The sequence below is a fragment of the Mizuhopecten yessoensis genome, unplaced genomic scaffold (assembly GCF_002113885.1).
Source record: "Mizuhopecten yessoensis strain PY_sf001 unplaced genomic scaffold, ASM211388v2 scaffold11033, whole genome shotgun sequence".
NCBI lineage: Eukaryota > Metazoa > Mollusca > Bivalvia > Pectinida > Pectinidae > Mizuhopecten > Mizuhopecten yessoensis.
Genome location: NW_018408845.1, coordinates 166,337 through 183,911, shown reverse-complemented (window position 1 = coordinate 183,911; position 17,575 = coordinate 166,337). Strand labels below are relative to the sequence as shown.

The 17,575-nt window shown below is 38.6% G+C and overlaps 2 protein-coding genes across 16 annotated transcripts in view; one reads left to right on the top strand and one right to left on the bottom strand.

The window, feature by feature from the left end:
* LOC110464784 (probable tubulin polyglutamylase TTLL9) overlaps positions 1–12,615 on the top strand; it is a 34,066-nt gene extending 21,451 nt beyond the window's left edge. For 7 of the 15 annotated variants that reach the window (XM_021520194.1, XM_021520196.1, XM_021520195.1 and 4 more), the window contains 11 exons: positions 745–856; positions 1,472–1,557; positions 6,451–6,484; positions 6,648–6,782; positions 8,220–8,351; positions 8,550–8,637; positions 9,100–9,221; positions 9,435–9,568; positions 10,832–10,945; positions 11,247–11,377; positions 11,730–12,615. In XM_021520194.1, coding sequence (XP_021375869.1) covers positions 745–856; positions 1,472–1,557; positions 6,451–6,484; positions 6,648–6,782; positions 8,220–8,351; positions 8,550–8,637; positions 9,100–9,221; positions 9,435–9,568; positions 10,832–10,945; positions 11,247–11,377; positions 11,730–11,800 — 1,159 coding nt within the window. In that variant the 3' untranslated portion in view covers positions 11,801–12,615. The remainder of the gene's footprint in view (positions 1–744; positions 857–1,471; positions 1,558–6,450; positions 6,485–6,647; positions 6,783–8,219; positions 8,352–8,549; positions 8,638–9,099; positions 9,222–9,434; positions 9,569–10,831; positions 10,946–11,246; positions 11,378–11,729) is intronic. The other 8 variants (XM_021520204.1, XM_021520203.1, XM_021520202.1 and 5 more) reach the window with 2 other exon arrangements.
* Positions 12,616–13,041: 426 nt separating this feature from the next.
* LOC110464789 (inositol 1,4,5-trisphosphate receptor type 1-like) overlaps positions 13,042–17,575 on the bottom strand; it is a 133,172-nt gene continuing 128,638 nt past the window's right edge. Inside the window, exon 69 of the mRNA XM_021520214.1 lies at positions 13,042–17,258. Coding sequence (XP_021375889.1) covers positions 16,665–17,258 — 594 coding nt within the window. The 3' untranslated portion in view covers positions 13,042–16,664. The remainder of the gene's footprint in view (positions 17,259–17,575) is intronic.

Sequence of the window (17,575 nt, the reverse complement as noted above, 5' to 3'; positions counted from 1 at the left end):
TGTTGACAGTAGTTGTCTCCCCTTAGTATACTTCTATATATCAGGTGGTGACAGTTGTTGTTTCCCCTTGGTATAATACTGTATATAAGGGGTTGACAGTGGTTGTTTCCCCTTGGTATAATACTGTATATAAGGTGTTGACAGTGGTTGTTTCCCCTTGGTATAACACTGTATATTAGGTGTTGACAGTGGTTGTCGCCCCTCGGTATACTACTATATATCAGGTGTTGACAGTGGTTGTCGCCCCTTGGTATACTACTATATATCAGGTGTTGACAGTGGCTGTTTCCCCTTGGTATACTTCTATATATCAAGTGTTGACAGTAGTTGTCTCCCCTTGGTATACTACTATATATCAGGTATTGACAGTGGCTGTTTCCCCTTGGTATACTACTATATATCAGGTGTTGACAGTGGTTGTTACCCCTTGGTATACTTCTATATATCAGGTGTTGACAGTTGTTGTTGCCCCTTGGTATACTTCTATATATCAGGTGTTGACAGTGGTTGTCTCCCCTTTGTATACTACTATATATCAGGTGTTGACAGTAGTTGTCTCCCCTTTGTGTAATACTTTAGTTTTGTTTAATTTTGTTTAACGTCCTATTAACAGCTAAGGTCATTTAAGAACGTTTGTGTAATACAATACATCAGGTGTTGACAGTAGTTGTCTCCCCTTGGTATACTACTTTATATCAGGTGTTGACAGTGGTTATAATACTTAAGGTTTTGTGGTGTTGACAGTGATGGTGATTGGGACTTTTATTGGTGTGACCGAGAGTGGCTACATCAGAATTATGACACCATGTTCCTCCATGAACACCAGAAAATCCTGCACTTCCGCAACCATTATGAGGTAGGTAATGTTTGATTTTATCCAGCCCTTGATGTACACATGAATGAATTTCATGTTATTTAGAATAAAAGTTATATTGATGAAGCACATTTCATACCTCACCATGAACTAGTAGGGGACATAAGGTGTTATCTAGGTCACTTTGTCTGTCACTTTGGCATCATAGCTCACTTTACAGAAAGATTTAGTATATGTTACAAATTCCTCAAGTGTGTAATGTGTGTCACGGGGTCATGGATCCAAAGTCAAGATAACTTTTTATAGATAGAAAATTTCTGTCATCACTCTATATATAGCTTAATTTTTCTTTTTTTGGATGAAATTTCATGTATTCAAGTATTTGGTTAACAAAGATCTCAAATGAATTTGTGTTTTAACTTTGACATCAATGCATTCCAGAGTTATTGCCCCTTGTGTATGGACAGGCATGTTATGTATCCATGTGCAGTGCTCTTCTTTTTAAAATGACTAAACACTTTCAGTTAATTAAGTCCTTCATCGGAACTGAAATTAATAAAAAAAAAAAATGAATGTGATATTATCTAAAACAAAAAAATATATCGCGAAGCTTTAATCTGCTTAAGACAAAGTGTTTCAATAGATGTTTTCTTACAGTTGACCAGAAAAAATCTTATGGTGAAAAACCTGAAACGACTGAAGAAACAGACAGAACGAGAACAGGGGAAGGCTGAGGGATTGAGGTAAGTATAGACTACTGTGGGCTATACAGGGAAGTCTTAGGAATTGAGGTAAGGATAGAGACTATTGTGGGCTATCCAGGGAAGTCTGAGGGATTGAGGGAAGTAAAGACTACTGTGGGCTATACAGAGAAGTCTTAGGAATTGAAGTAAGTATAGAGACTATTGTGGGCTATCCAGGGAAGTCTGAGGGATTGAGGCAAGTATAGACTACTGTGGGCTATACAGGGAAGTCTGAGGGATTGAGGTAAGTATAGAGATTATTGTGGGCTAGACAGGGAAGTCTGAGGAATTGAGGTAAGTATAGAGACTATTGTGGGCTATACAGGGAAGTCTGAGGGATTGAGGTAAGTAAAGACTACTGTGTGCTATACAGGGAAGTCTGAGGAATTGAGGTTAGTATAGACTACTGTTGGCTATACAGGGAAGTCTGAGGGATTGAGGTAAGTATAGACTACTGTGGGCTATACAGGGAAGTCTGAGGAATTGAGGTAAGTATAGACTACTGTGGGCTATAAAGGGATGTCTGAGGGATTGAGGTAAGTATAGACTACTGTGGGCTATACAGGGAAGTCTGAGGAATTGAGGTAAGTATAGATTATTGTGGGCTATACAGGGAAGTCTGAGGAATTGAGGTTAGTATAGAGACTATTGTGGGCTATACAGGGAAGTCTGAGAGATTGAGGTAAGTATAGACTACTGTGGGCTATACAGGGAAGACTGAGGGATTGAGGTAAGTATAGACTACTGTGGGCTATAAAGGGATGTCTGAGGGATTGAGGTAAGTATAGACTACTGTGGGCTATACAGGGAAGACTGAGGGATTGAGGTAAGTATAGACTACTGTGAGCTATACAGGGAAGTCTGAGGGGTTGAGGTTAATATAGAGACTATTGTGGGCTATACAGGGAAGTCTGAGGGGTTGAGGTTAGTATAGAGACTACTGTGGGCTATACAGGGAAGTATGAGGGATTGAGGTAAGTATAGACTACTGTGGGCTATACAGGGATGTCTGAGGGATTGAGGTAAGTATAGAGACTTCTGTGGGCTATACAGGGAAGTCTGAGGGATTGAGGTAAGTATAGACTACTGTGGACTATACAGGGATGTCTGAGGGATTGAGGTAAGTATAGACTACTGTGGGCTATACAGGGAAGACTGAAGGATTGAGGTAAGTATAGACTACTGTGGGCTTACAGGGAAGTCTGAGGGATTGAGGTAAGTATAGACTACTGTGGACTATACAGGGATGTCTGAGGGATTGAGGTAAGTATAGAGACTACTGTGGGCTATACAGGGAAGTCTGAAGGATTGAGGTAAGTATAGACTACTGTGGGCTATACAGGGAAGTCTGAGGGATTGAGGTAAGTATAGACTACTGTGGGCTATACAGGGAAGACTGAGGGATTGAGGTAGGTATAGACTACTGTGGGCTATACAGGGAAGTCTGAGGGATTAAGGTTAGTATAGAGACTATTGTGGGCTATACAGGGAAGACTGAGGGATTAAGGTTAGTATAGAGACTACTGTGGGCTATACAGGGAGGTCTGAGGGATTGAGGTAAGTATAGACTACTGTGGGCTATACAGGGAAGTCTGAGGGATTGAGGTAAGTATAGACTACTGTGGGCTATACAGGGAAGTCTGAGGGATTGAGGTAAGTATAGACTACTGTGGGCTATACAGGGAAGTCTGAGGGATTGAGGTAAGTATAGACTACTGTGGGCTATACAGGGAAGTCTGAGGGATTGAGGTAAGTATAGACTACTGTGGGCTATACAGGGAAGTCTGAGGGATTGAGGTAAGTATAGACTACTGTGGGCTATACAGGGAAGTCTGAGGGATTGAGGTAAGTATAGACTACTGTGGGCTATACAGGGAAGTCTGAGGGATTGAGGTAAGTATAGACTACTGTGGGCTATACAGGGAAGTCTGAGGGATTGAGGTAAGTATAGACTACTGTGGGCTATACAGGGAAGTCTGAGGGATTGAGGTAAGTATAGACTACTGTGGGCTATACAGGGAAGTCTGAGGGATTGAGGTAAGTATAGACTACTGTGGGCTATACAGGGAAGTCTGAGGGATTGAGGTAAGTATAGACTACTGTGGGCTATACAGGGAAGTCTGAGGGATTGAGGTAAGTATAGACTACTGTGGGCTATACAGGGAAGTCTGAGGGATTGAGGTAAGTATAGACTACTGTGGGCTATACAGGGAAGTCTGAGGGATTGAGGTAAGTATAGACTACTGTGGGCTATACAGGGAAGTCTGAGGGATTGAGGTAAGTATAGACTACTGTGGGCTATACAGGGAAGTCTGAGGGATTGAGGTAAGTATAGACTACTGTGGGCTATACAGGGAAGTCTGAGGGATTGAGGTAAGTATAGACTACTGTGGGCTATACAGGGAAGTCTGAGGGATTGAGGTAAGTATAGACTACTGTGGGCTATACAGGGAAGTCTGAGGGATTGAGGTAAGTATAGACTACTGTGGGCTATACAGGGAAGTCTGAGGGATTGAGGTAAGTATAGACTACTGTGGGCTATACAGGGAAGTCTGAGGGATTGAGGTAAGTATAGACTACTGTGGGCTATACAGGGAAGTCTGAGGGATTGAGGTAAGTATAGACTACTGTGGGCTATACAGGGAAGTCTGAGGGATTGAGGTAAGTATAGACTACTGTGGGCTATACAGGGAAGTCTGAGGGATTGAGGTAAGTATAGACTACTGTGGGCTATACAGGAAAGTCTGAGGGATTGAGGTTAGTATAGAGACTACTGTGGGATATACAGGGGAGTCTGAGGGATTGAGGTTAGTATAGACTACTGTGGGCTATACAGGGAAATCTGAGGGACTGAGGTAAGTATAGACTACTGTGGGCTATACAGGAAAGTCTGAGGGATTGAGGTTAGTATAGAGACTACTGGGGGATATACAGGGGAGTCTGAGGGATTGAGGTTAGTATAGACTACTGTGGGCTATACAGGAAAATCTGAGGGATTGAGGTAAGTATAGACTACTGTGGGCTATACAGGGAAGTCTGAGGAATTGAGGTAAGTATAGAGATTATTTTGGGCTATACAGGGAAGTCTGAGGGATTGAGGTTAGTATAGAGATTATTGTGGGCTATACAGGGAAGTCTGAGGAATTGAGGTAAGTATAGAGACTACTGTGGGCTATACAGGGAAGTCTGAGGAATTGAGGTAAGTATAGAGACTACTGTGGGCTATACAGGGAAGTCTGAGGGATTAAGGCAAGTATATAATAGAGACTATTGTGGACTATACAATAATTGTGTGGTGTTGTAATCTAAGTATGGAATTAGATCACCTGGCCCGAAGGGCCATGTGAGCTTATGCCGTGGCGCAGTGTCCATCGTCCGTCTATCCGGGGTCAACTTTTCTAATTAAACGAGTTCTTCTCAATAACCAACAGGCCAAATGTCATGGTATTTGGCTGGTTGGTTGCTGGGATGAAGCCCAACAAAGTTTGCAAAAAAAAATGACCTTGACCATTATTCAAGGTCATATGGGTCAAATTTGTTAAAACCTTTAAATGACTTCTTCTGATTAACCAAAAGGCCCAGAAGTGTGATATTTGGCTGATAGGTTTCTAGGATGAAGCCTGACCCAGATGAGAGACCCAGGCTGATAATATTTGGCCAGTAGCATGTTAGGATGAAGAGCTACAAGGTTTGTTCAAATGAATGACCTTTGCCCATTTTCAAGGTCACAGGGATCAAATATGTTTAAACTGTGAAACAACTTCCTCTTAATAACTGAGAGGCCCAGGCTGATGATATTTAGATAGTAGCATGCTGGGATAAAGGGTTACAAAGTTTGTTCAAATGAATGACCTTCACTCATATACAAGGTCACAGGGGTCAAATATGTTAAAATCTTTAAACAACTTCTTCTGAATAACCAAAATGCCCAGAGTGATATTTGGCCAGTAGTATGCTGGGATGAAGGCTACAAAGTTTGTTCAAATGAATGACCTTTGCATATTCAAGGTCACAGGGGGGGGGGGGGTTAGTCAAATATGTTTAAACATTTAAACAACTTCTTTAAAATAACCAAGAAGCCTAGGGTGTTGATATTTGGCCAATAACATGCTGTGATGATTCATTACCAAATTTGTTAAAATGAATGACCTTTGCCCATATTCAAGGTCATAGGGGTTATTTGTCTTAAAAACACTTAAAAACAACTTCTGAATAACTTAAGGTTCCAGGGTGATTGGTTGTTCATGTGAATGACCTTGACATACTTTCAAGGTCCCATCTGGTCCACAGTGCATAAATCTTTAAAAGCCACCTCAATAAACAAAGGATAAAGGACCATTAGAGTGATGTTTGACAAGTTGCATTCTGTGAGGAAGGCTATAGAGTTTGTTAAATTTAATGTCCATGTTTGACTTTCAAGGTCACAATGTTCAATTTAATGTCCATGTTTGACTTTCAAGGTCACAGGGGTCAAATGTGTTTTAATCATTTAACAGGTTTTTTTGAATGACTCAAGTCAAAGACACTGATATTTTGCCGGTAGCTTTATTTTAGTCCACTCTTAAGGTTACAATGGGGCCTCTTTTAGTTTACAATAGTTTAGTGAGGTGGACATCAAGACAGTGTATCATGGGATCATGTTAAATTATAAGACCTAGAATAGTATCCTACTACTGGGTTTAGTATCAATGCTCTGCTTTTATTGGTCTAGTTATCTTTCAATTGTATTTTTTAAATGTCACCCGTCCTTTTTACTGGATCTAAACCTGTCAACAACGTAATTCAATTTTTTTTACAATACAAGATAAAATTGATAATGAAACAAGATGTCAGGCTTTATTGTAATATGTTTTGTCATGATTTTATGATTTTTTCCCCTTGATTTCTTTACAGTTTTGATTTCCATCCGACAACCTATGAACTGCCAGTAAGTATAGGCTGTGTGGTGTGAATGTTGAGCTTAGGGAACCATTATAGAGGTTACCAATGTAGACAGGGTTTAAGATCAAACATGAAATTAGATTGAGTGGAACCCTGTCAGTCTAAATCCCAGAAATCACAGAATAAGGCTAACTGTATATTGATTTCAGTCTGAGTACCACATATTTGTGGAAGAGTTCAAAAGGAATCCTGGTATAACCTGGATCATGAAGCCTGCAGCCAAGTCTCAGGGGAAGGGTATATTTCTGTTCAGGCGTCTCAAGGACATCACAGACTGGAAAAAGGTAAGGACTAAATTTTCTGATGAATTCCAATATTTCATTTATCTTGTTTGCTTGTTTTTCTTTTTACTTATGTGAGCACATTTAGATGATGCTCTAAGCCTAATATCAGATCAGGAATGTATTGAACAAGTAAAGAGTGAAAATCTTCTTGGTGTAAAAATTGACAACATTTTATCTTGGTTAGATCACATAGCATCTGTTGTTTCAAAGATTAACAGTGGTTTGGGTTTACTTCGACGCATCCGTCAATATTTACCACTTTCAGCTAGACTTAAATTTTTTCATGCATGTATTTTTCCCCACTTCATGTACAGTAGCACAGTATGGAGCGGATGCTCTTTAAATCTTCTACAAAAACTGTCAAAAGCACAGAAACAAGCTGCAAGATTACTGTTGGATGCTCCATTTGATACACCATCAGTAGAAATGTTTTCTTCATTAGGGTGGTTACCAATTGGCGAATATTTGAAATTCAAAAGAGGTGTTATGGTGTACAAATGTATAAATAATCTAGTTCCAGGATATCTTTCTAATCAATTTAATTTGTCTAACAACAGATATACTAGATCAGCATCCCAAAACTCTGTCAAGGTACCCAAACACCGTACCACATTTTATTCCAAACACTTTTTGGTACAAGGGAGCCAGATTTGGAATAATTTACCGGTTGAAGTAAGACTCTCTTCCTCCTTGACAAAACTCAAACAAAATATGATTGGTAACATTAAGAATGCGGTTTAATTGTCTTTTATTTTTACTATTATACTTTTTAGATACAGCTTTGATTTGTTTTATTTTCGCTATATTAGCGTGTATTCTGTCAATTTTTAGCTTTTGCTACATTAGCATATATGTAAATTAGACAATTTGTCTTTTAATGAAAACCATAATGGGTTAAGCACGGAATATATTTCGTGCTTCTGTGATAATTTTATTGTAATTGTATTGAACGACCGTTTAAATTATGAAATAACTGTGATATGAATTGCTGTTTTAGTAGACCAACAACTATTTTATGTACATTTATTTGCTGTGATACTACTTTGTCTTTTAACTAACCAATTTTACTAACAGAGGACCCTGTGGAAGATTAGCTTTGCTAAACAGGTTTTGTATCCTCAATAAATAAAGTTTATTATTATTATTATTATTATTTAGATTCCAGGGCTGTCTTTCAATCTTTGACAATAAACAATTTAAGAAGTCAATTCCGCCCCCACCCCACCCCTGAAATTTGTAGGGTCAAAAACCCTGTCAATTAGATATATAAAAACTCCTTTTGGAAGTCAAAAACCTACTCTCAAGTGTCTTGTTAGCCCTTGATTTGATATATATTTGTACAATACTTAAATGTTGTTGTCCTAATACTACTATTTCATTTAAAGTTAAAAAACAGTATGTAAAAATTGAAGTTTGTTTTCCATTTGTTGCCACTAGGGAGAGTACCAGCCTCTCACTGATACGACGAGGGAAGTGCCGGAGACGTACGTGGTACAGCGCTACATAGAAAACCCGTACCTTATAGGGGGTCGCAAGTTTGACATCAGGATCTACGTCCTGGTAGTCTCTGTAAGTACCTATAACACCATTGATAGTTATGTATTGAATAATGTATATGTATATTCACTTAGTGATAACTTTGAAATTTTGAACATCACTGTCCTTTAGTTTATATCAAGTAAAAGGATTGACAATGTTTTATAAAGACTTTTAGTTTAGTTTCACTTTTCCTATGTTTATCAATGTCATGTGTTTATTGTGTTACAGTACAACCCCCTGAAGGTATGGTTATACAGGGATGGCTTCGCCAGATTCTCCAACACAAGGTTCTCCCTCGACTCCATTGAGGACGCATGTATCCTTGCAGTCCTGTTGTTTCTGCTGTGTTATAGTGTTGTTACTAGATTTTTGGTAGAGTTAACACTTCTAGTGAATTTGCAAAATGTTTTAATACAAAGAGAATTGGAACTGATGTGATGTCAGCTCTGTGTTAGCATCTTCAAAATACACTGTATAACCATCAGTGTATTACTATAAAATGTTGAGAGAAGTTGCCTAGTGATTTCGGTCAATCTGTCACCGGACTTCCTCAGCTTCAGCGTATTACTATAAAATGTTGAGAGAAGTTGCCGAGTGATTTTGGTCAATCTGTCACCGGATTTCCTAAGCTTCAGAGTATTACTTTTAATTGATGATTTAAGTGTCACTTGGTCAGCTGACTTTCCTCAGCTGCAGAATATTACTTTACAATATTGGATGAAGTTACGTTTGTTTGAATTTGTCCCTTGGTCAGCTGACTTTCCTTAGCTTTACTCAGATGTCCATCTGACCAATGTGTCAGTACAAAAGAACGCCCCGGACTACGACCCAGAGAAGGGCTGTAAGTGGTCCACATTGAGGCTCCGACATTACCTGTCTGCCAAACACGGTGCAGAAGCGGTAGGTGTTATTTTGAATTGAGGATGTGGAAACCAGTAAAAGTCAAAAAGCTGCTATGTGTTTAACAAGTCGGAGATAATTTGATACATATCAATTTTGATGAACTCAAAGCAAAACTCTTTCTTAAAGACACATGGAAATTAATAAAGCACAAAAAGGATGTAAATTTACAAAAAGTATAACATGGGTTAATAATATGTAAAACTGTTTCAGGTGAAGAAAGTGTTCAAAGGTATAGACAATATAATTACGAAGGGTTTACAAAGTGTACAGAAGATCATCATCAACGATAAACACTGTTTTGAGATGTACGGTTACGACATTCTGCTGGACGACGACCTCAAGCCGTGAGTTTGATATTGTAAACCATTGCAGAGAATCTACTTGTGAACTCTAATTATGTGATCATCTTCATAACACTTGATTTCAGATGAATCAAGATATGAAATATTTGCAATAGATATCAATGTACAACTGGAACCACCCACAATAACTTATCAGTTATGTTTGGAGTATTTCGAACTTTTTGTAGCTCTTTAAATAAGAATAGTTCAATTAATTTATTATTAGCTCACCTTGGTCCTTGGGACCCGGTGAGCTAATAATAAATTCATTGAACTATTCTGCCATACTGTGGCGTCCGTCGGTCGTCCGTCCGTCAACAATTTCTTTAAACGACTTCTTCTTCTTAACCACTGATTGGAATTTAACTAAATTTGACTGGAAGCATCCCTAGGTGGTGGGGATTCAAAATTGTACAAATGGTGGGGCTGACCCCCCAGGGGGCTGAGGGCTGGGCCAAAAGGGGGCAATTTGGCTATATTGCTATAAACGACTTCTTCTGTAGAACTATACCATGGATATTAATCATATCGGAAGCATTTATGGGAGGCAGGGATTCAAAATTGTACAAATTGTGGGGCTGACCCCCCGGGCTAAGGGGTGGGGGCCAAAAGAAATTTATTACTTGGAAATGGTTGAGATCCCCACCATATAACCATATATACAATGGCTGAGTATAAAGAGAGGAATGCACATTTGCTTCCAGGATGGCCCTGGGGTCTGGCCCCACCCTTGGAGACTTAACCCCTGGGTCATAACTTTGAAACGGTTAAGATCCCCACCCCAAAACTATATATACAATTGTTGGGCATAAAGAGACGAATGCAGTCATGATATTAGAATTGACCCCAGGGTCTGCCCCACCCTTGCAGACATAACCCCTTGGTCATAACTTTGAAACGGTTGAGATCCCCACCCCAAAACTATATATACAAATGCTGGGCAAAAAGAGACAAATGCAGTCCTGATATTAGAATTTATCCTGGGGTCTGGCCACAACCCTAGGGACCTAGTTTCTGAGTCACAGCATGGAAACAGTTGAGATCCCCACCCCATAACCATACATAAAATTGCTGGGCATAAAAAATCAAATACAGATATGCTACAAGTATTGGCCTTGGGGTCTGGCATATTCCCTTGGATCTCATTTGGAGAATATTTTGCCATGATTGCTTAGATATCCAGGTGAGTGATACAGGCCCTCTGGGCCTCTTGTTTCTTACCTTGATGTACTGTTTGTCTTTATTTACATGACCTTTGACCTGTAGGTGGTTGATAGAGATCAATGCCTCCCCCTCATTGACAGCCAGTGGCAAAGAAGATTATGAGCTCAAATTTGGTCTGCTGAACGACCTTCTGAATGTTCTTGACCTTGAGAACAGGTGAGTCCTTGTAAAATGTTTTTTTAGAAAAATGTCCACAGCAAGAGATTATTTTGGAGTTATGTCGGTTCTTAATTTTAATAGTTCATAATATAGTTAATGATTCTGATGTTTGATATTCTTCAGGATAAAACACATAAAATGGAACAGTGATCAATGTGTTCTTTATGCAATATGTGAAAATACTATCATAAGAAATAAATCATTTCAAATTGATTTGAAAGTGTGAAACACTACAGTTGTAACACTACTCAGTATCATACATGTTAGATGCCTTTGCTATGCCCATATTTGGTTGTAGACTTACCGGTAAGGAGAAGAGGATCGGAGGCTGGGATCTACTGTGGGATGATGGCCCAGTACTCGCTGATGACGGCAATATGGAGTGTACCACCAATGGTTCTTCTGTCACCACCGCCAACTCCTTCTTGGGTAAATTTTAAAGCCAGTTTCTTGTTAAGGTTTTATTTACTCCCAACTCCTTGCTGATTTACTGTAAACACAGTAAAACCTTGATAAAATGCCTTTTGGTTCATTTGTCACCTCACTTACCGCCAACATATTTCAATGTCACTTTTTCTACCTTTCCCTCAATCTATCCCCAGACCCCTTCATAATGCCAACATTTTTCTGGATAAAGGGTGGCAGTTGATCTACAAATTTGATGGTCAAAGCTTTAAGTTAAAAACCACTGGCATACACAAAGTTGAATTCTAAAAGAATAAGTGCAAACTCTGCAGCATTTATACAATGTGTGATACTAATCAGTATACTTTTTCGACAGGCTGCCATAATGATAGAAAACGTCAGTTGCGGGAGATCTACACATCAGCACAGGCTATCAAGAAGACCTAGGGGACTGACCTGGTCCAGTGACTGGACTATAACTGGTCATCTGAAATAGAGACTGTTGTGTGCCAGGCTCATGTCTTGTATTACTGGTTATCTTGACTGATGTTTTCTGCCATAGTATCACTGGTAATCTGGACTGCAGAATGTCATCTTCCAAATCTCTTGTTGGTTTGTGTAGAAAAAAGGCCTAATTGCAGTTATTACTAAGGCTTGAGAATATCCTGGACCCAGCTCACATAGCTTTTGTAAGGAAAGGAGATTTTGTTTTGTAAGTGACATAACTGCATCAGCAGTGACCATTCCTAAGGCTGAGGAATATCTTGGACCAGTACTTCAGGACTGTGATAGCGTGTTCAAGTGAGAGTCTCCTTGTGACCTTTAACACCTCTTTGTTTACAGTGTGAGTAATTGTATGGAATGGATGTTAAGGTACATGTAAGAAAGATGTACTGTGTGTTAATATAGGACAAGTAAAGGTCCATATCCTAATGTTATCATCAAAAACAAATTGTGAATTCATGTCATTGAGGCACAGACAGCAATACTGAATTTGTTTCCTTTGTGTTTGTTCAACTTAATGTTTATTTATTATGCAATGTTCATAGAAATGTCACTTCCTGATAAACAGTGGTATTTCATTCTGTTTGGAATATTTTTACAGATTATTTTAACTTATGTTTTTAAAATTGAATTGTTTTAACTGATATTTTAAATGTGAAGGTATTGATTTAATTTTCCATATAATCTATGTTAACATTTTTGTGAATTTCTATGTAACAGGTTTATAATAAAATGTGTTCTGTCTCATATGTTACATATTTTACATCCCGTCCGGGACTACATCTATGTAATCCCTCCTACAAGAAAGTACATAAACATACTTGTTTAAGCGCACTCAAAATTTAGCACAGTATCAAATTTAAGTGCATAGATAAAATATGCAGGTAGAAAACTATAAACAGGAACTTTGGTTGAGGAAATAATAATTTAGTGCAACATACCAAGTGTAAAAAGCACTTAAATGAGAACTGCTAAAATATGTATGTTTTAAGTGTAGCGGAACTGGACTGGGTCCATCGTCGGCGACCAGATAGCTCAAGTGGTAGTGTCTGGTCTGGCTGTGCATTTTTCTGCTCCTGTTAGTTGTGCCTGTGACCAACCCTTGTTTCAAGCATTTGGTATATGCTTGGCAAGGGGATACCAGAACCTGGGTTGTAAATAGCTGTGTCTTCATGGGTGAAGACTTAAAAAACAGGAGGCAGGAATGTAGCGGAAACTGGACTGGGTCGATCGTTGGCGACCAGATAGCTCAATTGGTAGAGTGTCGTCTAGAGTTCGGAAGGTTCCGGGTTTCGAACCCCGGTCTGGCCGTGCATTTTTCCGCTTCTGTTACAAAAGTATTTACACCATGAATGTGTATCCGTGGGAACCTTCACATTTTACTGTAAGGTCAAAGGTGAAGGTCCCCCACACTGATGCAAGATGGGAATGTACTTGAAATAACTGAAATATTTTACATGATAAACATTTTCATGTACATGTGAACACATTCAGAGTGTTAAACTTGACAACCATATCAAGTTTGATCAAAATCACTAAGAAATGAAGTTGTTTGAATGATGAAAAAATATTTGATACATTGCATTTATAAAACAGGATGGTATAGCTTCTTCAAGACCTCAATGTGATAAACAGAACACAACAATAACAAACATTAGTTATAAACTTTATTCTCCAATTAATAGTTGATACATGTTTATTAACCATGGGAGACATATGATTATATACACGGTCATAAAAATATATTGGATTAAGTACACTGATAATAATGTGTATATGCAGGTGTCACGATGGATTATAATGTACAGTATGAAGATCAGTGGTATAAAATGTATCGTAGTGGAAAGCAACAAATGGTTGAGTTAATTACTCAATATGTATACGGCATTAGCAATACATAAATGTACCTTGTGTGTTTGATCTACGTAACTATATGTACCCAATATCAATCTAGCGAAAATCAGAACTACAAAGATATTTCACAAGAACTCGCAGTCATCAAGCTGTAACTCGCAGACATCAAGCCGTAATCAAAGGTCCTGCGTATTCACTTTCTTAGATTGAAAAACTTTTCTCATGCACACTACTATATGTTACTGGTGCTATATGCTCACTTTCAGTAATAAGCCTGCCCCTTGTTAAAACTAAGAACAAGACGTTGTTCACTTATATATTACAGGTGAAAACAGGTTACCTGTATGATAAATAAGCTAACGCCAAGATAGTGACTATGATAGTACTCTATAATATTCAAGCTAGGTACTCGGCAAAAAACCTCCATTTTTCACGTTTAGTTTGAATCACATTAATCTTGAAATGTTTTATTTTATCAAACTGCAATAATTATCGTATTATCTATACGATATTGCACATTTCCTGACCCTGGTCCAATTATCACACAGAAGATATACAATATACATATATAAATCTATATAATAACATGTAAATATATTAAGTGATTTGCTCTGTTTATATATTAAATAATGTCCTCTATAAATATTTTTTTATATATTTAAAATAATTGGCTCTGTATACAGTGATTTACGGTATAGATTGATTTATATGAAGTTCTAGATACCTTTATTTATCTATTTAGAGACTGTGAGTAACTCTCTTTGCTGTGGGTCTAGTTGTGCTAGAAAGATAAAACACCCTGTATGAGATTGCTTCATAATTATGAGATTCTTTGATTTTAAATGCAAAAAATTATCAACAAAGTATCTTTTAATCCTAGGCCTCCTGATAAATTGGATGTTTTATTTCTGATGTGAATTATTTTGATAACAAGCTTCAATCATTGGTATCGACAACAATGATCTTCACTCATTCATTTATGAAATATGATTTTTTGCATAATAGAATTTTACAAGAAATTTCACTTACGACTGCTTATTAAGGCAACACATAAGTCAACATACGGTATGAATTGCATCAATAAATCCTGTGGACAGATGACTGGACGGACGTAAGTACATGGATATCTATCTACTGATCGTCTCTCACCACTCAACAATCACCTCACTGCAGCAGGTAGACGTTACTGTCAAGTGTTTCCTTTTTACTTGGGTTTTCCAAACTAACATATTTAATGAAAAGGTAATGTCAACCAAAGCTGTGTATAAACAGGCATTAAACACTTGTTTTGTCCAGGAATTCACAAGATAAAAAGTATACATGTACCACAATTTTGAATGCATGCACAAATCAAAACCGTCATGATTATGAACCTACATTACACTTCCGCGTACCCAAATTTGATATTTTCTTCAGTATGCAGATAACAGATAAAGAAAATATGAACATTTACATTAATGTTTACATCAATTCCATCAACGTTGGTATAACAATACATCAAGTTCACTCTGAGCTACATAACAATGAACATACGTCATCAACACAATGGTATCCTATACCGGTATCCTAGCATCACAAACTTGTCCACCAATGTCAGTCATTGGGATATTAACATATTATGGTATCTGTAAATAACATGAATTAAAAAGTAAATCATTCTTTTCTTAAAATGGAAATATGGAACATCACGATTCTGATGATTCAATTTTAAGGCAATTGGAAAATTAGCCCATGATCACTTGAGGCTAGCATGACATAAAACTGTACAGCGGTAGTACTAACATCTCCATGTAGTGGTGCATACTGATCTGGTTGTGTCTTAAGGTTACTCCTCACCAATCTGGTACAGAGTATGGGTCAGAGGTCATACCTACCACGGGAGAGGGGTCAAAGTTTACATCGATGATGAGAAAGCGAGAGGCTGAGGTAATGTTTATATGAAAGGGGTCAGAGGTCACATCTGTGATGGAGAAGATCCTATGATGGGAAGGGTCAGAGGTCACACCTACATGTACATGTATGATGGGAGGGGTCAAAAGTCATACCTATGATGGGAGGAGTCAGAGGTCACACTTATGATTGAAAAGGGATAAATGTATGTATCTACAATTTCCGATCTGGAAAAGGCTTTTATAGGTAATGCATGTACCTAATCCTTTTGTATATTTACTACAAAAAAAGTAAATGCTAGTTACAGAGGAAAACTAGTTACAAGGGAGCATTTGATACATAGGTACACTAGCTACAAACTACATAGAAACACTTCCTATCTTAGCTATCAGAGGATCGTTAAAACAGGAACATTAGTTGCAAATTGACTTAGATGCAGGGGAACACTAGTTACATAGCAACACTGGACATAGGGGAACACTAGACACAGGGGAACACTAGTTAGATAGCAACATTAGACAGGGGAACACTAGTGCTATCTCTAAGAAAATATAGCTAAATAGGAACACTGGTTGAAAGCTAAATACAGAGGAACACCAGTTACATAAAACCCTTGTTCTGTTAGCTATGGAGGGACACTAGCTACAGTGTCAACACTTTTGAGATTCAGAAGGGGAGAAGACAGATACTCAAAACACAACCATGGCAGTAGCTACCTGAGAACTGGTTTCACCATGTAAAAAATCGGCAAAATATGGCACCTTAATTTGACCACTTCTTGTGATGAAATATTTTCACAGCTGGTTATAATCTCCACTGGATGGGCATCTGCCTTTTTCGAAAGTCCAGGAGAAGTCACCCAACCTCATGTATAAAGGTTTTCTTCATCACTTCTGCTGTTACTACCATGAAAACACTAATGTGATGATCAGTTTTGAACTAATCATCTAGATTAGGGCATACAGAATATCAATGAACCATGAAAGACTGGTAGGTTGATATCTGAAAATGGGTGTTCACAAAAGAGGCTGTATCCACCTGGTCAGAGGTCAATAGCAGTATATTAGCATCGCGTACCATCCCCTTCACTATCATCATCATCAGCTTGTGATGGAGTTCTCACCATGGGGACAGAGAGAGCTCGGTTACGAGGGCCACGAGGTGGTGTGCTCGGAGGGGATGGAGAATCATCCTGTGCCAGGGTGAACTCACCATCCAGACTGTCCATGGAGTCCGAGTCCGACCCCCTGTCCTCCTCCTCTGATGTATCCCCTAGGACCCTTCTCCGCCCGTCCACTGACAGTCCCAGTGACATCCCTGGGGCAAACAGACTCTCTGGCACTGTCTCTAAATTGTCCGTTTTTTTTATTATTGGTGGTGGAGGAGGTGGAAGATCGCTGAAATCTGGCCGGTCTGCTGAGGGTTGTAAGCCTGATATACCCTGCCTTGGGGGTGGTCGATTGGTGATGGGTGCCTCCACTATACTGGAGGGGCGGGACCGCTGACGCATAGGCTGACCCAAGGGGACCCCCAGCAGGGTGTCGGTGTCGCCTTCACGGTGAATGTCCTCTGTAGATATACCAAACATAAACTGGCGATGTTTCTCCTGCCAACGTTTCTGCTTCAGTTTCTCCACCTTCCTCTTCTTGTCAGCCTCCTAAAAAGAAGACAAAACAGAAACACTTTAATATATAGAGATTGTGATGTTCATATTCATTTACGACAAATGTTCAGTATTGAAAGAAATTTACTATCTTTTTCATACGTCCACATTCATTTTGTAGGCAACTCTAAAACACAGTCAATAAGCACATATGATGCTGAAATCACATACTTTCAGCTAAACAATTTGGAACAATGGAATAAAGTCGTCTTTGGTTTCGTTTGATTGATTTAAGTATCATTACCAGTAGATTAAATGTCCTGTTAACAGCTAAGGTCATTTAAGGACAAATAAGTTTCAAATCTCAATTA